The following is a 26,571-nucleotide window of genomic DNA, read 5'->3' as shown; positions in this document are numbered from 1 at the left end:
GGGGGGGGGGGGTGCCCCAATTTTTTTTTAATAGCTGTCATCAGCAGCTTGTCAGCCACTGAAGACAGCTATTAATTTAACAGGGACTGTCCGGGGAACAGTTCTGATATAAGTTCATGGATGTTAAAGCGACCATGACCTTATAGCAGAACTGTAAATGCCACCGCCGTAAAACATACTGACCTGGCCATTTGGGAACAGTTTTGTTCCGCCATATGCCTTATGTTGGTGGCAGGGAAAGGGTTAAACTAAAATAAATATACACCTGGCCAAAACAACAGTCACCACCTAGATTTTTGGGCAGTGTCATCTGGGGTTGCTTAAGTCCACATTTGTCTTTATGTCCCCCAGCTGCCTACCTGAATATAGTGAATGAGCAGGTTATTCCATCAATTTATTTATTTTTTCTTCCCTGGTGGCACAGGCACATTCCAAGATGACAATGCCAGGATTCATCAGGCTCAAAGTGTGAAAGAGTGGTTCAGGCAGCATGAGACATGACTTTCACACATGCATTGACCACCACAGTCCAAACCTTAACCGCACTGTAAATCTGTGGGATGTTCTGAAGAAGACTTTTCGCAGTGGTTCAACTGAAAAATTAATGCAACTCGGGTCAGAAATAAATATTGTGACATTTCATAATTTCTGAAATTATGCCACAGTGAATGCGTGCCGTAATCAAGGCTAAAGGTGGTCCAAAGAAATAGTGTGTGTGACTTTTTTTTTGGCCAAGCAGTGTATATGTAATAAAAGCTTCTTATTTGCCTGTTCACCATATTCTTTAGAATGTACACTGAACTGTGCATGCACAGCTCAGTCTGCAATGTAGGCATACCTTGGTGTCAGCATGAATAATATCCCTGCACATTCACATGAGTTATATCATCCCAGAGTGGCAAATCAAACTTTAAAGAAGACAAGGCGAAGATGACTACACTGGAGCTTGCAGATATCTCATCGCTAGAGGTAAGGATAGAGGATTTTAGTTCAGCTTTAAGCAAACATGCTTTGTATATTCAGAATCAGGAACATAAAGTACCAACCTGTAATAAACCAGCAAACTTCACAACACCCCATCCAAGTCTTTTGCTATCTGGTTCCACGAGGCTCATCTGATAGATATCAACTGCCAAAAATCTTTGCACTTGGTCTCCATCCTTTGGAATTACTGTGCATGCAATCAAATCACTGTTATCTGAGCAGGAAAAAAAAGGAATCAGCTTTGAGTAATTCAGACTACTGCCAGTTGATACAGCTGCTGTACATAAGAGACAAAGAATCACATTCATAGAGATAGACAACCAATATACATTGTTTACTAATCCAAAATGGGAAAAAGAACAAAAGAGAAGGGCGCCCACCCTAGTGTAGATTGTTTTTAATATTTTAGAATGTACACTGAACTGTGCATGCACAGCTCAGTCTGCAATGTAGGCATACCTTGGTGTCAGCATGAATAATATCCCTGCACATTCACATGAGTTATATCATCCCAGAGTGGCAAATCAAACTTTAAAGAAGACAAGGCGAAGATGACTACACTGGAGCTTGCAGATATCTCATCGCTAGAGGTAAGGATAGAGGATTTTAGTTCAGCTTTAAGCAAACATGCTTTGTATATTCAGAATCAGGAACATAAAGTACCAACCTGTAATAAACCAGCAAACTTCACAACACCCCATCCAAGTCTTTTGCTATCTGGTTCCACGAGGCTCATCTGATAGATATCAACTGCCAAAAATCTTTGCACTTGGTCTCCATCCTTTGGAATTACTGTGCATGCAATCAAATCACTGTTATCTGAGCAGGAAAAAAAAGGAATCAGCTTTGAGTAATTCAGACTACTGCCAGTTGATACAGCTGCTGTACATAAGAGACAAAGAATCACATTCATAGAGATAGACAACCAATATACATTGTTTACTAATCCAAAATGGGAAAAAGAACAAAAGAGAAGGGCGCCCACCCTAGTGTAGATTGTTTTTAATAAGAAAAGCTGCAAGACAGGGTAAAAACATACTCACAATAGTAGATCGGAATAAAAGCTTTCAAACAAAGCATGGACAACATCAGTAATAGGCTGCAGAGTCACCTGTGTGTCAGCAGAGGACTCCTTCGTTTACGCGTTTCCGGGGCCACGCCCCCTTCGTCAGAACGTGACCTCAACCTCACTCGTGCAACAATATATAGTAATGCATATTAATACGGGGCCAATGAGCGGCGCTCAGTGATATGGGGAGCCGCCTCTCGGGAGGGCGTCATGGTTGCCATAACAGTAATACAGCGCTTCTTCCGGCATCCTCCTCTAAAGGAGATGCCGTGCCAACAGGCCAATCAGCGGACTCACAGAAATGCCAAGCCCCTAGTCTCTCTACAAACTCCCACTAGACCGGCCGGCCAATCACCAGGGGATATGATCGAAATGAGCCAGCATAAACTGACTGTGTGGAGAGAAATAATAGGAGACAACCAATAGATAAGGGCTCATGGACGTATAAGAAACAAGGGGCCTGGTTGCGACAACAATGCTGTAAGTGTGAGGATGAGGACCAGGACATAGATATGCTAGTAAAAACATGCTAATTAAAAACAAACACAAATTCTTCCAAAAACACTTTATAAACGCATAAAAACTGATTGATCCAATTAAATAAGGTTTTTCAAAAATACTCATTGGAGAGGACTGAAATGGGCAGACTTGTGTCTAACACAATAATTAGGATGGGTATTCAGAAGAATCTCATTAGATAGACTACAATTTTAGAATGATGAAACAAATCATAATGAACAGATGGAGACAACATCCACGGTATTAGATAATATTGAATTAGACACGAGTGGACCACTAGGATACATTTCCCCTCATATAACAATATTCAATAAGTCAAATCTGGAAAAATTAGGTACCATAATGGAAACAACTTAGTATAAAATGTAAAATATACGAATGAGAAATAGATCAAGATGAAATTATATTGAAGTTATCATATATTGCAGAACAGATCGTCGTCAGTGAATGTAGTCGCTAATCATCCATCCCACTGGCAATTCCCCAAGGGGAAGATATGATGGGCCAAGAATTATTATATGAAATAATTATGTGAATAATGTTTGCATATAGATAATGACATTAGCCAACATAATTAAAGGGAGGGGAACCCCCTATTGTGACAGAAAAATTAATATATATGAAGTGTGGGAAATGTTTGACCTCGCTGACTACTGACAGTCAACCTCTCTTTGGACTGTCAAGAGGATTATAGTGATGAAGCCAATTCTAGGCCCTCATTAAGACCATGGGGATGAAGACTGTTCAGGGAGTAGATCCAAAAGGCCTCCCTCTGGCAAAGCCTCTTGAACCTGATGCCTTCATCTAGATTTTCCGGGATGGCCTCAATGCCAAAAACTCTCATCATTGGCCACGTATTAATATACATTACTATATATTGTTGCACGAGTGAGGTTGAGGTCACGTTCTGACGAAGGGGTCGTGACCCCGGAAACGCGTAAATGAAGGAGTCCTGTGCTAGCACACAGGTGACTGTGCAGCCTATTACTGATGTCGCCCATGCTTTGTTTGAAAGATTTTATTCCGATCCACTATTGTGAGTATGTTTTTACCCTGTCTTGCAGCTTTTCTTATTAAAAACAATCTACACTAGGGTGGGCACCCTTCTCTTTTGTTCTTTTTCCCATAGTGTTGCAGCTCCCCTGGCTGAAGTGGGGCAGCACCCCTAGCAATCCTCGTTTATATATTTTTCAATTGGTGGTCATAGTTTGGCGCTTTTGATTTGTTTAACTTGTTTACTAATCCATAACAACCAATTGGTAAAAATTCCTCATGGGTTTAAATGTGCCAAACTTAAAGGAGAACTATGAGGTGAGTGAAAAGAGCCAGCTGTCAATCACGCAGCTGGGTGGATCCAGACAGTATTGTCGGGATCCGTCCCGTCTGCGGCGGTCTCAGCTACAGCTCGCGGTATACTGAGCTTTGAGTCACGGGAGGACGCTAGTTTGTGTCCTCCCATGACCCTGGGCAGAACTATAGGGAAAAGCACTGACCCCATAGTTCTGCTTTAAGAAACGTGGCTGTTGTAAGTTTATGGAAGAACGTAGGACAAGGGTTGAATGTAGCACAAAGGGTGCTCATAGACATGAGGGGAGCACATTTAAATTTCAGCTGTATCAACAACCCCCTCATACCTATAATAAAAGCAGCCCTAGCCAAACACTCTAAACGAAATGCGATCTCACTGCTTAGAAAACCTTGCTCGATTTTTACTATTCCCTACAGATTAGCAAATACAAAAGCTTTCTGCTGCACCTTGCTTCCCCTTTATGGAAAAAAATAAACCTGTGTGCTTGGTATAACCAAGGGTACACTTACCACATATAAAAACAGAAGAGCATTACTAACTTCCTCTCAAAAGCAGTGATGGTTTCTTGCACCCTCAAAATTTTGCATGAGCCAACTCTACCCAACCAGCTATACTTTGTAGAGGTGCACTTCCTGTCAGCTATATTGGAGGCTTACTGCACACATTCTGTTCCACTCGTGGTTTTTACACCACTTCTCTCTGCTTCCCTCCTTAGTGCTGTTCATTGCACAGATCCCCTCCTGATCGGAGCAGTACGGATTGGATGTCACTGCTGTGACATTCATGTCTGTCCAGTTTTTTTCTCCATCTTACAATGGAGGAAAGAACTAAAACTGGCGGACTCCTTGTTGCTCTATGGGAAGTCAGATGTAAACAGACATGTGTCCATTTACATCAGATTATCTCTGATCCAGCGTGATCAGGTCTGGCAACACTGTTTTTTGGGGGGATCTGGCCAGAGTTGGGGGTAACTGGGTGAAAAACGGATATGGTGACTAATTCGATAGATATCTCATAGATGTAACACACACATCACAGTATCTTAGTGGCAAATTTCCCTTTGGACCTGATTTGGTGGACAAATAAATCCCCTCTCCCCCCCTGAGCAGCAAAGAGAAGGGAAACAATCATGGATTACAGTAAGGCACACATTACAGTATTGTCTTATGTTAAAAAATCTGAGGGTTTAATGTCACTTTAAGATGACTATTACCGCGATAGTTGCGAGTAATCACTATCGCAGAAGGGGTCCTTAATCTATCATTCATAATTCATTTGTATATTTCTTATTTTAAACCTTTTATTAAATATTAAATTTTAAGGAACAATTTTTATAAATAATAATGTTTTATATTTATGTATACATAAGTGGGCATATACTATTCTGATGTATGAATATACAAAAGTAGCCTAGCACAGATGTCTAAAACATCCTTTTCCACAACTGACATAGGAGTATATATATATATGTTGAGAGACAGAGGCCTAATACCCTTTTGAAAAAGTCGAGTGCGACGAAACGCGTCAAGGATAAAGGACAGTATTGGCTCCATCTCTCACACATCATCGTGCATATACGGCAGAGTGGTTTAATATTGAAACGTTTTTACTCATAGAATCTTGTAAGTACGGATTTTACTTTGTGTACAATAAATGTCTTAATTGCTGCACTTAGGAGTTTTACCTCTTTTTCTTCGTTAAAATTTCCTCCTACCATCAGGGGATATCCCGGTGGACGGATATTGCATCTACCCGGTACATGAGGGGTTAACCAGAGGGGAAGGCAGGATCGTTGCTTCAGCTGGTCTATTAGATCCAGAATTAGGAAACGGATGAGAGAAGATAACTAGAAGGAATCGATGAAGTGACTCTCTCAAAACTCACTTCTTCAGCGGATCCCAGGATAGAATCAACGACAGATAAGTACTTTTATTCCTCACAAATTACTGCTCGCAAGTCGGGGCGATATAGATGACTGGCCAACTGACTTTCTCCGACATTAAGATGGACCTATGTGAGGATACACTAAACGGTGTCAGGATATACAAAGAACTTGCTGATTTTTTGCTCACTGATTGGAAATATACCCCAGATGTAAGATTACATTCTGAGACCAACTTCCCTTGGAGATTTCGGGCAGGTAGATCAAAGCATTTAACAGCTGAATGGTTTAAGAGGATAGCCCCCTCTCATTCGGTGTCTCCACTTGACCTTTTTTATATTGTTTGCTATATTGTTTAGATGATCATTTTATATTGGTTTGCCATATTGTTTTGGTTTGCCATATTGTTTATATTCACAAGCTTATAAGTGGGACAGAATACTTCACCACAAGTTTACACTATAACTGTTTTAAACACTAGAAACAAAAATATTTTTCTTCCTCCTAAGGATTGGGGGAAACAACACTCAGTCACACTTTTCTATTTAATAGCCTTTATTAACACAATAGAGGATTTGCACAGTAAGAGCTCACACAGGCTTTTCGGAAATCATTTCTTTATAGAAGGAATCACTGTATTAATTTAATTCATTCATTAATCAACAATGCAAGAGAATATGCAACAGCTCACGGTCACATATTATTATAGGATGCATACCGTGTTTCCCCAAAAATAAGACACTGTCTTATTTTTTTTTTTTAATGTACAACAATCCAAAGTTAATGCAAATCCAAATTAAATAATCTAAAATGGCAAAGTTAAGAATAGGGTGATCAGGGCAATCAGGGGTGCCATACCTTTCCAAGAGCAATTTGGTAACCAGAATGAGCGAAGGGCACTTTCACTATAGATTCCTCACAGGCATAGTGCGTTTGGTATCACTCCGCCTGTGACAGGAGCCGGCGCTATAGAGGAAACATCGGCTTATGTGGCTCTGCTTCCTCCGCTGCCGCCTCGCTTCCTCTAACGCTGCCTTTGTTGGCACAGCTGATTCTCTCCCGCGGCTCTTCAAGTTCCCCCTTTATGCCATCACCGGCCCTGGGAATGGTCACAACTAGGTCTTATTTTCTGGGTAGGTCTTATATTTTATCGATTCCCAAAAATGGTACTAGGTCTTAATTTCGCGGTAGGTCTTATTTTCGGGGAAACCGGCTAGTTGTTTTTGAGGTGACACAGACAATTATTTCACCCATTTCTTTATTTCACATACCAAGCGCAGCATATTATAGACTTGGCTGTCCACAGACTAGCATTGGGCATTCGAACATGTAGGCCTGAAAAACTGACAGGCGGACCTGATTGGGCGGTCCGTGTGAAAGGGGCCTTATTAATACATTCTCTTCTAGTGTGGCAGCTTATTGCAGGTTTCAATGTCACCTTGTGCTTTTACCAATATACACAAACTCTAGTGATTGCATGCCAGGAGGTTAAGGCAGTGAACCACCCTCCAAGTACAGCATGAGGAATTCACAGTGTCAGGACGCAGAGACACAGCCCCACAGTATCAGGGAAGACACATACATGCACGCACAAACAAAATGCCAAGGCAGACACACACTGACAGGTAAGACACACACACAGTCAGAATAGAAACATACATACACAATGTCTAGCCAGAAATGCATGCATGCATGTACCTGAACTAGTCCAATGAGAAAAGTTCAGGGATCAATAAGGGTGCCCTCACTAGGGAAGGGGAGGGGGGATTGTATCCCTAAGACTTGCGGCTCCTACCATTATGGTTTTTGAGTGGGTAAAAAAGATTCCGTATACTCGAATGACTGAATCTACTGATGGTGAAATAGCATTTTCACTCTGCAGGAGATTAACTGTGGCCAGGTTAATCAAGTAATATATGAACAAATAAAAAGTTCCAAAAAAAGTCCAATGTTTTTAGCGCTCTCCGGGAGGGTCAGGGTGTTGTCAGCTGGTGTGCAGCTTCTAGTAAGTACAGACCGGGATGTCCGAAGTCCAATGTTTTTAGCGCTCTGTGGGAGGGTCAGGGTGTTGTCAGCTGGTGTGCAGCTTCTAGTAAGTACAGACCTGGATGTCTGACGTGTGTGCTGAAAGAAACAAAAAGTGGAAAAAACTGAAGCGCTAAACCTAGTGCAATAACTCAAGTGTATATGGGACAAGGAGTACATACACTAATATACTCACATGTGGGGGGTGGACATGAGTTTCATAAAGGAATCACTGTTGAAACCGTGGTATTGTCATGGTGTTGAGCTTTTAGTGGCTGTGACTTCTCTGGCTCACGCGATGAGAGATGGGGGCAGGGGGGATGGGGAAATAAACACAGCAAGTGGTGTGATAGTGGTATGAGTGGATCCAAAATAGAAAATTAACTGCTCACCCTTGATGAAGTTGCTGTCCCGTTTTGTGAGCGGAGGTATGCTGGGGATCAAAGCAAGGTGGTTTCTTCTTTCTGGTCCCAAGTAAATGTTGTGGGTGGGCTGTCATCAGAGGCCCAGAGCTGGATTAGTCTTTTTCGGGTCGAGCTGATGTTCCTTTTAGTGTCTCGGCAGATACTGGGGATTAGTAATTCTGGTATGTGCAAAGTTTTGCCGGGCGTCTCAAGGTACTTGGAGAGTACTGGAATTGTTTCAATGTATTGTCCACCCGTTTGGAGCAGAGGATGGGGTGGCAATATGGTGGCTATGCATCGGTGTGTTACTTGAAGGATGGGGGAGGAAGGTTGGGGAGTGTCAGCAGTAGCTGAATTCAAGTGGTAATTGTCATCGGGAGAAGGATCAGTGGAGCTGAAGTGGTGGGGGAACACTCGCGGTGCACAGTGGCTGTGTGTACAAGTGCACCACTGGAATGACCAGGGAGGGAGGTCAGGAGAGTGTCAGCAGCTGGTAAAAGATGATCAGTGAGACAGAATGAACGTGGAATGTCTGCAGTATGCTACCGCTGTGTGTGGAGGTACCGAGGCTAGACGCCGTGTTTCGGAGTAACTACTTCTTTTTCAAGCCTGTTGAAGGGGAGAGTGGTTGTGGCTGGAGAGATTTTAAGGGAACGAGGGGTGGGTGGAGCTGAGAATGGGAGGCTGTACTGTAAGCAAACTATCCAAAGAGGGCATATGGGTCAGTAACGGAGATACCTCAGACAAAGAGCCAACACATTCATAATGGAAAAAACATCACCTTGAATTATATAGGTGTGTAAAGATATACAGCCACAATAATTTATTCTCTAAATTGCAACACCCCATCCAAATAGTTAAAAGATTTAAATACGGGATCCCGGTAATTGTAACCTTGGTGAGAAATTTGATGAAAACTCTATGTTGTAATATTGAGTAAAAGCCAACGAGTCCACGTGTGACTAAAGCCAGTTCAAAGATAACAACTTGTATCAAGATGTATCCAGAGAAAGACTTTTTAGTTTGTATCTCCATCATGTAATAAATATTTATTTATTCCTTTAATATCCTTTTTTCTTTCTCCTGGAGATTTTTTAAATAATACTCAAACTCTTTGTGTAACAAAACTCGAACTGCTTAACACCATATATGCAGAAGTCTTGCCGGAAACATTGCAGTGATAAAACATTCCTGTATAATCATACAGTATATCAGATGAATGTCCATTTTTCTCCCAGCCAATATAGTTCTATACCACACACTGCAACGTCACATAGTGGGTTAAACTATATGAAGCGCATATACACAGTGCCTTTATATCTCAACCACCACTTGCATGCATATGGTAGGAGTGAGGAGTAAAGGGGTAAATGATACTGAAATCATCTTTTACTCACGTCAGGTAAGTACTTTCACAGTTGTTAAAGTTAGCTTCAAATGGGTAATAGCACTAGGGAGTCACAACGTTTGGAACAAATTCCAGATTTTCCATAGAAACATGATGATGTTTATACGTGGATATTTGTGATGGATACATTCACTCTCTTTGCAATGTCAATAGTGGAATGTAAAAAGATAGCATCACTTGCTAAGTCGGTTAGATCAGATCTTAATCAGTGCAAGCTTCAGCTTGGTCTTAAACAGACGGGCTCCAAAGGTACTAGGTTCAACCCCATATGCAATCTCCACCAGCTCCCTCACATGCTTTCTCCCAACAAACAAAGGACTTTCTCAGAGGGGGCGGAACATTTCTCATCTCACTACCTGAATCTTCTTATACAGTATACAGTACAACTCACCATGGTTCAAACTGATCACAAAAGTGTGTCACAATTAGTCAGCAAGTGAGTGTTCTTGCCTTTTCTTTTAGGGGAATCAATCCCCATACTCACAGTCACATATCCAGATGTTGGCCACGGCACGTTCTGCGAATGCGTGCCACCATCTTGGAGGCGGTGAGTATCATGTCACATGACGCCATGCGTGCGTGGCATCAGGTGACGTCACACACCAATATAGGCACCGCCATCTTGGTGTATACCTAGATATATACCAAGCTGGCGGCGCCCAACACGTGGGGTGTTATATGACGCCATTTGCCCTAGCTCCAGAACACGCCAATGGCTGAATCCAAAATGGCATAACATTTTGTTTTGTTTGATGAAACGAATGAGGAGGGAGCGCTGTCATGTCGAATGGCCAGCGATGAGGAGGAGAGAAGCCGCACTGAGGACGAGCTGTGTCGGCCGCCTGGCGCCCTGTGCGGCCGCACAGCTCGCACACCCCAAAGGCCGGCCCTGCTAGTCACTTTCCAGGTAGAGGATATCAGAGTTTTAGCGGAGCAGCTTAGTCCTAAATCTAGCATGCATGACTTAGTTTCTTTAACCTTATAATAGGAAATATGAAACAATTTGCTTATAATACTTTGAACCGATGTAAGGGAAGAGGCAGGGTTGGTTAACATAAAGATTACATCGTCCGCAAAGAGTGGGTGTTTCTGGTTCACTAAGAAACCTAAAATTAATGGATCAGAACGGACGAGTTTAGCAAACGATTCCATAAGGAGATTAAATATCAAGGGGGAAAGTGGGCATCCTTGTCTCGTACCATTAGTTATTTGGAAAGGTTGTGAGATGCCATTAGAGGTGTATACTTGGGCTGAAGGGGAGGAATATAAGGTCATTATAGCAGTGAAGACCGCGCCAGAGAAACCGAATTCAGAGAGGACCTGTTTTAAGTATTGCAATGGATTTGGTCAAATGTTTTTTCAGTGCCTAGAGAGAGGAGAAGGGAGCGGATGTTATGTTTACTGGCTTTATGTATGACATTAATTAGGCGTCTAGTTGCATCGGGGGCTTGTCTATCCTTAGTGAAGCGTTTGATCTGGGTTGATCAACAGAGGATGTAATTTAATCGCCTTGCCAAAATGTGTGCATATAATTTGAGGTCTGTATTAAGTAAAGATATTAGGCGATAGTACTGAGGCATAGTGGGCCCCTTTACCCTGTTTGGGAATTGTGATAATAAAGGCTCTGAGCATTTCAGGGGGGGAAATTAGCCGAGGGCATAGCTGCATCATAGACATTCAAGAGGTAGGGGAAGCCATCTGGCCTTGGGGATTTGTTGTGGAGTAAGGTGTATTTCTGCAGTAGAGAATGGGGCACTCAAAGTGGACAGGTGGTCTTCGGATAGTGTAGGTAAATTAACGGTAGACAAAAAATTGGTAGTGGGTTGAGGGACTGTGTGTTTCTAAGGTAGTGCAAAGATTGGTAATATGTACTAAATTGGTTCCCTTGAGGGTGTGTATATTTTTGTTTATTTGATGGTCCAACAAGGTAGGCTATTCTGGTAGTAGCTCTACATTCCTTCATTCTTCTAGCTAAGAATGCTCCAGCTTTGTTATAGTTAGAGTAGTACTGTAGTTTCAGATGTCTAGAGTGGACATCAAATTGGTGAAGGAGGTATCCATAGGGATTTTTATGCACTTTAGCAACTTTCCATTCTTGGTGTAGAGTATAGGACAACTGAGAGGAAGTAAGAAGTGAACTGGGTCCTCTCCTCTGGTCTCATATCTCCTCTCCGGCTGGGGTTCTGGTGTCCCCAACACAGCTTTGGATGGGAGATTGCTGGGAGGTTCTTAATGGCCCTCGGTTCCTCCTTTTAATCCTAGAACCTATGTCTCTCCCCAAGCACTTGATGTAAGTGGGCACTTACTGTGCTGGGATGCCTGACGTCCATTGGGATGACTGCCTGATAATGTAATATGAACATGGACTATCTATAAAAAGAGTAATTGTATATTATTATTATAAGACTAGTTACTTTTGGTCCCCTGAAAAAGCAAATAGCGAAACGCGTCGGTACCAACACTGGATATGCAAGTAATCCTGAAAGGATCGCAATTATGGCATCAACACTGATCTCACATAATCAACCTGGACACTTTACTAATGTCCTTTCTGGTATCTTTGCATATCTATTGGTAGTGCATGTAACAAAGACGTTGAGGAATCTATGTTTTGGATGATAATTTTGATCTTATTTATGTATTTATAGTTATTGATTTTATATATGCAATGGCTAAGACACCTCATTAAACCCCAAAATTTCCTCTGGGTTCTATGTACTTACTAGGGGGAGAGGTGTCCTCAGATTGTGCATATCGGGGCAAATTATGACCTTGTTCATTTGAACAATTCAATATAGCAGCAGCACCATGTGGACAATTGACTTGTAAAGATCAGTTCTGAGTGCAGATCACAGCATAACTTTACACAGCAATTTGTACAGCTGTAACTGTAATAGTTCCTGAGAAACAAATGCTTGAATATGGAGCTGAATATAATCACCTAAAACAAGATGGCTGCCAGGCAATGTGACCTATGACCTTTATGATGCAAATGATTAGGCATAGCATAGAGCTCTACCATTGGGCCAAGTTACATACGTTTTTGAGTAACAGTGCACTTATTACAGACTTTTGAAAAAAGGCCATAACAATAATAACACTATCTAAATATCATTGGATTGCAGCGGCCATTTTCATTTTGCGACTGGGTCTATGTTTACAACCGTGGTGGAAGGGTACGCCCTGGACATATGTGCAAAGGTTTGAGTTATTTTGATAAATGGTTACAGAGTTTAAGTTGTTTGAATAATATTGCACAAACCAAAATGGCTGCCAAATCATGTGACCAATAACGCTATAATGAACACATGTGGCAACAGAGCATAGCATAACCTCACACAACAATTTGTAATCTGTAGCTTTAGCAGTTCTGGAGATGCAGGTTTCTGAATTGTTCCCAAAAATCGTTTAAATAACAAAGATGGCTGCCACATCATGTGACCTATCACCTTTATATAGTAATAAGCTGTGCAGAGCACAGGGCTCTTCCATTGTGCAAAGTTTCATGAGTTATTGACTAACAGTGCACTTATTACAGACATTTGAATAAAACGGAGGAATAATATTAATAATAATACTAATAAAAAACATAGCTGAAAGCAGCGATAGAGGTGGCCATAGCACATGAGAAGATAATGTAGTTATAAAGATAAATAACATAGTTATGTTATCACAATAGACCTGTACAACTGCAAACGTTTCCATGAATTGTAATATTTTTCCGACCTTGGTGACATTTGGAACGCATATTGTATTTGGCAGTTATGATGTTGAGTTATCACATCTTTAACAAGTTTAACATACTTTAATAGTTCTGGAAATGCATGTTTATGCCATTTGATGAAATTATATAAGTGATTGGCTTGTGGCGGCCATATTGGTTTTGGGATTGGACCTGTTTTTACAACCGTGGTGGAAGAGGTAGCCCTGAACATATCTGCACAGTTTTGAATTATTCAGATGAATGGTTTCAGAGAAGTTGTCTGCAGAATATTCCACAATGTAATATGGCTGCCAAACCATGTGATCACATGACTTGTAATTAACATATATGACTGCTGAGCTCAGCATATCCTCACAAAGCAATTTGCATATCCGTAGCGTTAGCGGTTTTGAAAAAACTGCAGTAGAGCCGGTTATAGCACATGATATTGTAGTTAGAGAGATAAAAAGCAGGACATGATTTCGTACATTATAAAAAAAATGTCAAATTCAAAATGGCAAGTGATTCGCTTGCGACGGCTATATTGATTTTGGGATCAAACCTGTTTTTACCACTGTGGTAGAAGAGGTAGCACTAGGCAAATGTGCAAAGTTTTGAATTATTCAGCTAAATGGTTTTAGAGATTAACTCGCTTACAATATATTACCCAATCCAATATGGCTGCCAAACCATGTGATCACATGACATTTCACTGGAGTGCAAGTTACACACATGCGTTTTTCTTGTCGGTATTCTTTGCACATTGCATCACATTGATTCACAGTTAATATTTAGTGCATTGGATTTTTCATTATGGATATTTTGTAGCAATTACTTTTACACTAAGGTGCATGTTATATACATGTGTTTCTTTTTTGTTTTGCACTTTTTACACATTGTATCACATTACTCCAAGGTCAGCATCTACTATATCTGACACTTTGCGGTCTCATTCACACAGCGCGGCTTTTACCATTAATTTCATACATGACATATACTGTAGCTTTAAAAGTTATGAAAAAAACAATGTTTGAAAATTGTCCAAAATACGTTTGCAGACAAACTTTTGAAAAAAAGGCCATAACAATAATAACTATCTAAATACCACTGTCTTGCAGCGGCCATATTGGTTTTGGGATCGGACCCGTTTCTACAACCCTGGGACATATGTGCAGAGTTATTCTGATGAATGGTTTCAGAGTTGTTGACAGAATATTGCACAATCCAAAATGGCTGCCAAACCATGTAACCAATACAGCTTTAATGAACACATGTGGCCTTAGCGGTTATGAAAAAAACAGATGTTTGAAAATTGTCAAAAATAGGTTTGCTTAAACCAAGATGGCCGCCAGAGCATGTGACCTATGACCTTTATGTTGACAAAGATTAAACATAGCACCTTTCTCTACCATAGGAAAATTTGTCGAATTTGACACAATTCAATATGGCCACCAAACCATGTGGTCAATTGAGTTGTAATGATCAGTTGTGAGTGCAGATCACAGTATAACTATACATAGCAATTTGTACATCTGTAGCTGTAATAGTTCCTGAGAAACAGATGCTTGAATATGGAGCTGAATATAATCACCTAAAACAAGATGGCTGCCAGGCAATGTGACCTATGACCTTTATAATGCAAAAGCTTAGTCATAGCATAGAGCTCTACCATTGGGCCAATTTGCATCAGTTTGTGAGTAACAGTGCGCTTATTACAGGCTTTTGAAAAAAAAGGCCATAACAATAATAAACACTATCTAAACACCATTGGCTTGCAGCGGCCAAGTTTCTACAACCGTGGCAGAAGAGGTCGCACTGGACATATGTGCAAAGATGTGAATAATTCTGATCAATGGTTTCAGAGTTTAAGTTGTTTGCAGAAAATTGCACAATCCAAAATGGCTGCCAAACCATATGACCAATAGAGCTATAATGAACACATGAGATAACCGAGCACAGCATAAGCTCACATAGCAAGTTGTACATCTGTAGCTTTAGCGGTTGTGGAGATGCAGGTTTTTTAATATTTGCAAACATTTTACTTGTTACAGGCATTTAAAAGCAGCGGCAGAATAATAATAATAAATATAGCTGCAAGCAGCAATACAAGGTGGCCAAGCAGTAGAGCCGGTCATAGCACATGAGAAGATATTGTAGTTAGAGAGATTAAAAAAAAAACAGGACATGAATTCATGAATTATAAAAAAAATCAAATTCAAAAATGGCCACCGATCTTGGTGACCTCTGGAAGCCATATTGTATTTGGCAGTTATGATGTTGAGTTATCTTATGTATAACATGTTTAACATACTTCACTAGTGATATAAATGCACATTTATGCAATTGGATGCAATGTCAAAAAGTGATTGGCTTTTGGCGGCCATATTGATTTGAGGATCGGGCCAATTCTACAACCGTGGCAGAAGAGGTCGCCCTGGACATATCTGCAAAGTTTGTAGTTATTCTGATAAATGGTTTCAGAGTTGTTGACAGAATATTGCACAATTCAAAATGGCTGCCAAACCATGTGACCAATAGAGCTATAATGAGCACATGTGGCAACAGAGCAAAGCGTAAGCTCACAGAGCAAGTTGTACATCTGTAGCTTTAGCGGTTCTGGAGATGCAGGTTTCTGAATAGTTCACAAAAATCGTCACAAAAACCAAGATGGCTGCCACGTCATGTGACCTATGACCATTATATTACAATAAGCTCTGCAGAGCACAGGGCTGTAGCATTGTGCAAAGTTTCATGAGTTTTTGACTTACAGAGCACTTGTTACAGGCATTTGAAAAAAGCGGCGTAATAATAATAAAAGTAATAATAATCAGCACAATAACAAGAGGTTTCCTTGCAACTTCGTTGCTTGGCCATCTAATAATAATAATCTTACCAATAACAATAGGTGTCTAGCAACTTCGTTGCTTGGCCACCTAAATATAGCTGCAAGCAGCAATAAAGGTGACCAAGCAGTAGAGCCGATCATAGCACATGAGAAGATATTGTAGTTAGAGAGAGAGAGAAAAAAAAGGACATGATTTTATGAATTATAAAAAAAATTCAAATTCAAAATGGCCGCTGACCTTGGTGACCTCTGGATGCCATATTGTATTTGGCAGTTATGATTTTGAGTTATCATAGGTATAACAAGTTTAACATACTTCACTAGTGATATAAATGCACATTTATGCAATTTGATGCAATTTTTAAAATTTACTTGTGGCGGCCATATTGATTTTGGGCTCGGGCCAGTTTCTACAACCGTGGTAGAAGAGGTAGCCCTGGGTATATTTGCAAAGTTTTGAGTTAGTCTGATAAATGGTTTCAGAGTTTAAGTTGTTTGCAGAATACTGCACAATCCAAAATGGCTGCCAAACCATGCGGTCACATGACTTTTAATAAACATACATAAGTGCAGAACTCAGCTTATCCTCACCTAGAAATTTGTATATCTGTAGCCTTAGCGGTTATAAAAAAACAGATGTTTGAAAAGTGTCCAAAATAGGTTTGTTTAAACCAAGATGTTTACCAGAGCATGCGACCTATGACCTTTATGTTTCTAAGGTTTAAACACAGCAGAGTCCTCTACCATTGTTCCAAATTTCATGAGTTTTTACATACCGGTGTGGCAATAATTAGCATTTGAAAAAAAGAGCATCACAATAATAGAAATATTTGTCGAATTTGACACAATCCAACATGGCCGCCGAACCATGTGGAAAATTGACTGTGTAATGTTGTGAATGCAGATCATACCATGACTATACACAGCAATTTGTACATCTGAAGCTTTATCAGTTTCTGAGAAATGGACGTTTGAATATGGAGCTGAATTTAATCACCTAAAACAAGATGGCTGCCAGGCAATGTGACCTATGACCTTTATGTTGCAAAAGTTTAGGCATAGCATAGAGCTGCACCATTGGGCCAAGTTGCATGAGTTTATGAGTAACAGTGCGCTCATTACAGGCTTTTGAAAAAAAGGCCATAACAATAATAACATCATCTAAACACCATAGGCTTGTAGTGGCCATTTTGATTTTGGGATCGGGCCTGTTCCTACAACTGTGTTAGAAGAGGTCGCTCTGGACATATGTGCAAAGTTTTGAGTTATTCTGATATATGGTTTCAGAGTTTAAGTTGTTGACAGAATATTGCACAATCCAAAATGGCGGCCAAACCATGTGACCAATAGAGCTATAATGAACACATGTGGCAACAGAGCAAAGCAATAGTTCACAAAAATGGTCACAAAAACCAAGATGGCTGCCCCATCATGTGACCTATGACCTTTATATTATAATAAGCTCTGCAGAGCACAGGGCTGTACCACTGTGCAAAGTTTCATGAGTTTTTGACTTACAGAGCACTTGTTACAGATATGTGAAAAAAGCGGCGGAATAATAATAATAATAATAATCTTACCAAAAACAATAGGTGTTGCTTGGCCACCTAATAATCTGAACAGATACAATAGGTGTCCTTGCAACTTCGTTGCTTGGCCACCTAATAATAATCTTACCAATAACAATAGGTGTCCTTGCAACTTCTTTGCTTGGCCACCTAATAATAATAAAAATAATAATAATAATCTTACCAATAACAATAGGTTTCCTTGCAAATTCGTTGCTTGGTCACATAATAATAATAATAATCTTAACAGATACAATAGGTGTCCTTGCAACTTTGTTGCTTGGCCACCTAAAAAAACACTTTTTCTTCTTAATCATGTAAATAAGAATACAGCATATGAATGTGTCATATTTACCACTTGTAATCAGATGATGGCAAGTTTAAAGCAAAAGCAGCAGTCAGCGACATGGACACCAAAAGAAAAGAAGAAAATGCTGGGACCCGCAGCAAAATGCAGGTAGTGACAGTGGGCAGGGGAAGGCAGTTGTGTAAATATGCATACTTGATGTACACTAAGGCCAAGAAATCTCCCAGTTGAAGGGAGGAAATAACAGTGTGAGTGGATTCCATTCAGAACCTCTAAATACACAATATCCAGTTATGGGTCTTTCATTTTAAGATAGGCTGAACCCCTTCCCTTGCTATTGAGAACAGCAAACTGGTTAAAGTAAAACTCCTGGGACATTTCTGCCTCCAGAACCAGGACTATGACCCCCTGAGTAAGGAGCTGGTTTAGGGGAGCGAAAAGATCCACCCGCCTTTGAGAAGATTTGGGCAGATTGTATCTCAGGAAATAAGGAGAGGGCAAGGAGCGAATTATCAGTTTGCAGTATTTGTAACACCCTGAACCCAGACTTTGGGAAATTTCCTGACAAGCAGAAGGCTGAAAGACTTTCCCCCCCCAACTCGTAAACCTAGGGGAGCCTCTTCACTGCAAGAGGGCTTACTGCCCATCTTAGTGGCCTTGGAGGTCCAGGCTTTGCAATGGAATTTCATACCCAGTTGGGGTTTGCAACCCGAAGCCTGTGAAGGACAAAATAAACTTATTTTTAAGGAAGGTAGCAGAAGACCTAGATACTTGAGTCTTAGGCTTATTTATCTAAGGTAATAAGGTACTTATCCCCCTCCCGGCTACTTCCTTTGTGTAAGTATCGAAGGATTTGCAAAAGGGTGAAGTGCATGCACTCTAGGCATTTCTTGCAGGATTGCTGCGCGGCACAAAAAAGCTCTAGCTGTTTAAGAACTTCACGGTCAGTCAAGATAGATCCAAGATCCATGGCCATAGTCTTGGACCAGACCAACAAGGTCTGAAAAACTGTCAGAGAGACACCCGAATGTTGCATGGCCAGGCCTTCAGGGGCATATAAGGCCTTTCAAGAGGGATTCTAACCTCTTAACCATGTGGTTCTTGAAAACAGGTACATTCTCTACAGGGACTGTAAGAGTCTAGTTCACTAGGGAACAGCCATTTCTACGAGAAGCCATTCACAATAGGATACTGCTGAAAAAAACGTTTAGTGAGTGGACTGTAAAAGTTGTAAAAGTGAGTGAACAGGAAAGGTTTTAGCAGGTTTAGGGATTTTTTAAAGATAAACACAAACCTGCGACCTTCAGAAGGGTCCCAAATCCTTGTTTTCAATTGGATTTGTTTGGCAAAGTCACACGGATTAATTAGCCATTAGATATACTGTGTATAGGGTAAAGGATATTTATTTGCAAAAGTAATATGGTTTACACAAAAGTTTAAACCTTATTTCCATTTTGGTAATCTGTATTTTGGCTGTCATTTCTCTAAATGGACAAGGGGATAGGAGGGTCAGACAAATGCCAGGATTTGCCCTTGTCCATTGAGAGAAAGCCTTGTATACTGTGAATAGATTTTCTAGAGATCCATTTTAATGCTACAAGGCATCCTTCAAAGTCATTTAAAGATAAGTAACCTGAACATCAGATACTGCAGAATATGGTCACATCACTAGTAAAAAGACCACAAACTAGTCACACACATACTGTACAAATGTAAAAACAGTAATCATTTTGTGACATATATCAAGCTCAATTTGTATGCTTTTAATTCAGATCAATGTCATAGAAATCTTGCATAAACAACTCCATGTTCAATTATTCATTCACTTTATGCAGACACTAAATCATTTTTCAAATCTTACAGAAAAACTGGCTCACCTATGGCCTCAGTTTAAGAAAAAATCTTTTTTCATTATATCTTAAATTGTTGCCACATGTCTTCTTCAGAGACCTTAGAGTATAACAGTTTATATAATTAACTTTGCTATATTTATACTTTGTGATCATATCCATCTTTAAGCGTCTCTTCTCTAGAGTGAATACATTTAATCTTTGTAATCGTTCCACATAACTGAGGTCCTCCACCTTACTTATTAATTGTGTTGCCGTTCTCTGAACTATTTCTAGTTCAAGGACATCCGGCCAGAGCATCCCAGGTTGCTAAGAGCTGGGAGGGGAGATGTGTATGGCTCTTACCTATCTCCCTGTCTGGCTTATGGCAACCTGGGGCGATCTGGACGGAAAGGGAGCGGCTCTGCCTGCCGTCCCCCCACGTGACCCAAAGAGACTCAGGCTGCTTCAATATAGCAGCGGCCCTGTATATACAATGGTTGCAAGCCGGGTGGCTAACACCTTGGTTAGCAGTTTTGTGTCTGTATTCAACAAAGAGATGGGCTGACATGAATCTGGAGCAGGGACGTGCGGTCAGGGGAGGCAGAGCCTCACCTAGTATTATGAAGGAAAAAAAGTGTCAGCTTCAAGTCTGAAGCTGATAGCTTTTTCTCCATTCAGAGTGGCTTGTCTCCCTGCTGTGTAACCGGTCATGGATAGAGCACTGCCTGTTAATTGCAGGCAGCGCTGCATCCAGCTTTTGACAGGTAGTTAGGTTACACAGCAGCGGGCTTCCCCACTGCGTGTGTAACCTAACTTGGTGAGGCAAGAGCTGTCACAGCCTCTACTCTATGTTAGAGGCGTGAGCCCTGTGGGTGGCTTGGACCAATGGCAAAGCGTCATTGGTCCAAGCTGTCCCATCAAAAAAAAGAAGAAAAAAAACAGTGAGGACATCGATTTCGATGCCTCACAAGTGACAAACAAGTGAGGGACAGGGCGGCACCTCCCTGTCTCCTCCCCACACAGCTTGGTTAGCGAGCCGCGGGAGGGGCTTAGGCGGGGTGGGGGCAGCACAGAAGGCACGGCATGTCACAGATCTGCAGAGGTGATATCCCTGTAACACACCAAGTCTCCACAGGCCTTGTTCCGTATGGATTTCAGCTACAGATATGTAGAGGTGGAGTGTTGGCTATCGCTGATAGCAGGTTTTGGGGAAATGTTACCAGAGTCACAGTGCTTCAAACAAGAGTCCTCCCATTGTCATTACATTGCCACACGTACAGGAGACACAGTCTAATATGTAGCATTGAATATTGCTTGAAGTATATAGCATAATCAAAAAGTAGTAAGGTACTTGCGAATTAGGATGAAGTTTTGCACCAGTCCTTCAGGGTGTATGAGGCAAACGTTTCATTCAATCTGGGAGTAGTGGCAAACAGTCTCTATGGCAGATGAGGTACTTGAAGCAGCTAGGAGTTGCACAACAGTGCCACCCAGTGGAGTGAAGGATAAGGCAGGCAGTAGAAACAGTCTCTATGGAGGCAATGCAGTCTGATAGAACTGCCTTCTTTTGCAGTAGGGGGAACACCCCAATGGAGGACAGCACACGGAGGCTAAGGAGTGTGAACTGGCAGCGGCTGAGTGTGAGGCTCCTGCCAGTCTGTCAGTGTGGGGAGGATTCGGTGTGAGCCTGGCTTCACCTCACTTGCACGAACACCAGGCAAGTGATTCCTTCGGCTTAAGCCGACTAAGGGGGAGGAGCCGCCTGACGTTGAGCACTATGACGTCACTGGGGCTGTGGCGGAACTCGGAGACACGCCGGGACCGAGGGGCGGGTAAGTCTGTTACAATCCCTGCCCGGTTTAGGAATAACTATGATCGTAGCATCGTTCATAGACAAAAGTAATTGGGTAACGACCCGAGCATTGTTTAGAGTGTCCAATAAAAGGGGAAGAATGGAATGCTGGTACCTCTTATATAGCTCAGCCTGAAGGCCATCAGTGCCTAAAGCCTTGTTAGTTGGCAGAGATTTAGCAGCAAAAATTAGTTCTGGAAGAGTGAAGGGGCATCCAAAGTGTCCCTGTCTTGGGATGAAAATAGGTGGAAGCAAACACAATCTAGAAACGAGATCAAATTTCTACATTCATACCTGGTTTTGGAGGTATAAAGCTGGTGTTAAAAACATTTTCAATTCTGACAAAATACCAATGGTTGAGTGCAAGTCCCCAACCAAGGTAGATTTAATATTGCCAATGTAAGAGAAGTCTCTCTGTGTAGTATTAACCTGTGCAACAAAGGTGGTCTGTCTGTAGACCCTCCAACAAATATTGATAAGTAAATGGGCTCCTCTGCTCCACATTTACCAGTGATGCTGGCCTGAGCATATCTTGAACGTTATGCTTTGAACAGTTTCCCATTGCCTAGTATTTGTTTTAATTTAAGTTAGGATTATTGAATTATTACTTATGATTAGGGATGTCCCGATACCAGTACTAGCATCGGTATCTGGACCAATACAGGGCATTTTGACAAGAACTTGTACTTGTCAAAATGCCCCGATACATAGCGTCGAAGCTTGCGCTATTTTTTTCCCCCTTACCTTCCAGCTGCTGTTCGGGAGAGCAGCGGCGAGTCAGCGCTGGTCGGGTGGCAGGAGCTCCAAGTGGGGTCCTAATTTAGCTGGCAGGTGACCGGGCAGTTGCCGGCCAGCTAAATTAGGACCCCACCTGGAGCTCCTCCCACCGAATCAGCGATGACTCGCCGACTACGACCTCACCAGCGAGGCACATCGTGAGGCACCGGCCATCATCGAACAGTGAGTGAGGGCAAGGGGGGGGTCGCTATTAAGAACATATTAATATTAGCAGATGATAATTGTAAATCTATTGTCTGCAGTGTATGCTCTATACATACTACATTTTGCAGACAATAGATTTACAATTATCCCCTGCTAATATGAATGGATTAAATGATCCATACATAACATGTAGTTGTATTATGGATCATTAAACCCATTAATGTTAGCAGGGGAGAATTGTAACTCTATTACTACAGTGTACCCTACATGTAGTACATATACACAGTACATATTCCCAATACGCTCCAGCAATAGATTTACAATTATCCTCTGCTAATATTAATAGGTTAAATGATCTGTAGTACAACTACATATTATGTACTATGGATCATTTAACCCATTCATGTTAGCCGAGGATAATTGTAAATGCTGCAGTGTACTCTATATGTAGTACATGGTACGTGTATGTTACACACGTCCAGTACACTGCAGCAATAGATTAACAATTATCCCCTGCTAATATGAATAGGTTAAAAGATCCATAGTACATAATATGTAGTTGTACTATGGATCATTTAACCTATTCATGTTAGCAGGGGAGAATTGTAATTCTATTGCTGCAGACTGCAGTGTACTGGACATGTGTACTGTATATGTACTATGGATCATTACTTAACCTATTCATGTTAGCAGGGCAGAATTGTGAGCCCCTCCCACAAGCTGGGCACTGAGACGCAATGCAACGATCCTGCCCAGTGCTGACTACGAGAGGCACCGTGTGAGGCAACAGGGATCGGAGTGAAACTGTTAGTGTGGGAAGCTGGGACAGGGCTGGCTGTCCCAGCTTCTTGGTTCGGCAAGTACATGAGGGGAAGTAGTTGGTCCTGAAAAAGTGGTATCGGGACATCCCTACTTATGATTACTGTCATCATTATTATCATCATACTACAGTATTGATACTGATGGATGTAACTACGGTCCATATCTGGTTACCCTACTTTCAAGTATATTTGATACTATCACTATAATACTCTGTACACCTTTATAATATAAGTTACAGACATAGTTTGGGTTACCTATGGGAGAACTATGTCCTTATGAATTTGCTCCCTTTGAAAAATGTTTTAATGTAATATACAGTACCATGCAAAGGTTTTAGGCAGGTGTGAAAAAATGCTGTAAGATTGCTTTCAAAAAGATATATTTTGTTTATTTTTATCAATTTAGAAAATGCAAAGTGAGTGAACAGAAGAAAAATCCAAATCAAATCAAAATTTGGTGTGACTACCCTTTGGCTTCAAACCAGCATCAATTATTACACTGGCACAAAGCCAGGGATTTTTTAGGATTGGTGAGGTTGTGGAAGACAATTTAATGTCACAGGTCATACACCATGGCAAGACTGAGCACAGCAACAAGACACTAGGTAGTTATACTACATCAGCAAGGTCTCTCCCAGGAAAAGATTTCAAAGCAGACTGGAGTTTCAAGATGTGCTGTTTAAACTATTTTGAAGAAGCACAAAGAAACAGGCAACAGTGGGGACTGTAGACACAGTGGTCTGCCAAGGAAACAATGCAGCAGATGAAAGTCACATCATGCATACTTCCCTTTGACATCAGAAGATGTCCAGCAGTGACAACACCCAACTGGCAGAAACCTGTGGGACCGGGGGCGTGGCCTGACTATGGTGGTGTAGAGATGCTGATTCTTTGAGCTCCGCTGCTATCCGGGCATTGTACATCTACCGATCCACTACGACTCTACTACCCGATGTCCAAGAAGAGCAAAAGCACGGGGGACAACAACGGGAAGACCTCCGGTGACCTGCACCCGTTCTTTTCTTCCCCATCCGTCTCCACACGCTCCACCACGGCAAACTGCATGGCACCGCCTGAACCTCCGCGGCCTACTGCTGCACCCTTTCCCCGAGACTCAGCGGTTCCTCTCCCACCTACGGGAGCTGGAGACCCTCTTTTGAACGGCCACTCCCGTGTCCCTCCTTCTTGGATGCCACCCCTGTGGAGATACCCGATTGGCCCCAGCCTGATGCCCAATCCGGCTCGTTCCCTGCCCCAGCGCAACAGCCGCAGAGAACGCTCCGGCCTGAGACCCCGACCATCACCGCCAACACCCCAGACGCAGAACCGGCACTGCCCGCTGACGGATGGGACCCCACTTTCAGAGAACTGTAAGAATCCTGCCTACTCCTCATCTACACGGAGACTGCCGAGTGAGTAAGTAAGAGTGAGGAGAGTGAGTATCATCTCAGGTGGTGTACCTTGGTCGCTCACGGACCAACATGCGGGGGAAGAGGGCAGGGTTTTATTTTTGAAAGGGACCATTGACTCCCAAGTGATGATGTTTGCTAACATCTATGTCCCAAACCAGCATCAACTCACGTTCCTGGAGCGTGTCCTGGCCCGATTGTCGGAGTTCCGGGGGGGCATGCTGATTCTAGGAGGTGATTTTAACCTCCTGGACCCGGGTTTAGATGCCTCGAGAGCTTCCTCCCATCTCTCCTTCACTACGCTCAGGCGCCTCAAGCGCTGCCTTTTCTCCCACCAACTCCTGGACATATGGCGCGTGCAACACCCTTCCTGCAGGGACTACACCTTCTCCCCCTGCACCAGAGTTATACCCGCATAGACCTGTTTTTGATCCACCATAGCCAAATATCCAGAATACAACGCACCGATACAGGGAACATCACCCTCCCTGACCACACCCCTATCTCTCTCCTTCTAGACCGGGGGACCCACCCTCCCGGACCCTGGCAGTGGAGACTAAATGACTCCCTCCTCCAGGAGCACGGTTTTGCCGACTCCCTGGAGAGGGACCTCACTCTGTTCTTTGCAGAAAATTCCACACTGGATATAGCCCCGTGCACTATCTGGGAGGCACACAAAGCAACTGCCAGGGGCCTGCTCATAGCCCAGGGCTCTAGAATCAAGAAACAGAGACTGAGGGAGACAAACATCCTCCTAGTACAGATCTATACACTTGAAACCCAACACAAACGCCACGCCGAGCCAACCATAGGGGTTCAACTACACCAGGCGAGGGAACAACTACGCACACTCTGCACCTCTAAAGTTAAATCCACACTGCTCAAAAGCCGCCACACTTTTTAGGAGTAAGGCAACCAATGTGGCAAGTACCTTGCAAGAGCACTACGCAAGCAACACACGGACATTTATCCCCTCGATTACCTCGTCCACGGGTAACAAAACTTCACTCCCGACAGAAATAGCAGAAGCCTTCGCCGACTACTACAGAGAACTGTATAACCTAACAGACTCCTCAACGTTCCAGAGCACTCGGACCCACACGGTTCGCATTGCGCAATATATCCAGAACTCTGGCATCCCCTCCCTTACTCCAGCCGTCAGCTCACTAATTGCCCATTACGGCAGTGGAACTGGAGTCAGCCCTCAAGCTTACCCATCCCGGCAAAGCCCCGTGCCCGGACGGGTATTCCCTGACGTATTACAAGCGATATCTGCCTATTCTGTCCACACCATTGCTAAACGCTCTTAACTCCATTCTCGATACTCACACCCCTCCCCCTGAGTCCCTTAGAGCCCACATAACAGTGATACCCAATAGGGCTGCAACAACTAATCGACATAACCGATTATAATCGATGATTGAAAAAGTTGTCAACTTTTTCAATCATCGATTAATCGGCTACCGATTTGGTTGGCCCTGTTCACGGCTCCACACACGCTGCGCGCCACACCTCCACCTCACCTTACGCTCGCCGCTGCCAGACCCGACCGCATCCACGCTCCACATGCCCCACCTCCGACCTGCCTCACGCTCACCGCCCGCCCAAATCCACAATCGGCACAGGGACGCGGGGAGAAGAAGTAAGGAGGAGCAGGTGTGGGCGGATGACAGCCGCCGATAGACAGGCCCG

The 26,571-nt window shown here is 42.4% G+C and overlaps 1 protein-coding gene across 1 annotated transcript in view; it reads right to left on the bottom strand.

The window, feature by feature from the left end:
* LOC108799738 (protein CLEC16A-like) overlaps positions 1 to 26,571 on the bottom strand; it is a gene marked incomplete at its 3' end in the record, with an annotated part of 284,697 nt that overhangs the window by 20,517 nt on the left and 237,609 nt on the right. Inside the window, exon 18 of the mRNA XM_018571638.1 lies at positions 1,652 to 1,803. Within this exon, the coding sequence (XP_018427140.1) occupies positions 1,652 to 1,803 (152 nt within the window). The remainder of the gene's footprint in view (positions 1 to 1,651; positions 1,804 to 26,571) is intronic.

Source organism: Nanorana parkeri, unplaced genomic scaffold (assembly GCF_000935625.1).
Source record: "Nanorana parkeri isolate BGI_ZX_2015 unplaced genomic scaffold, ASM93562v1 scaffold1797, whole genome shotgun sequence".
NCBI lineage: Eukaryota > Metazoa > Chordata > Amphibia > Anura > Dicroglossidae > Nanorana > Nanorana parkeri.
This window is presented reverse-complemented; position numbering and strand designations above follow the sequence as displayed.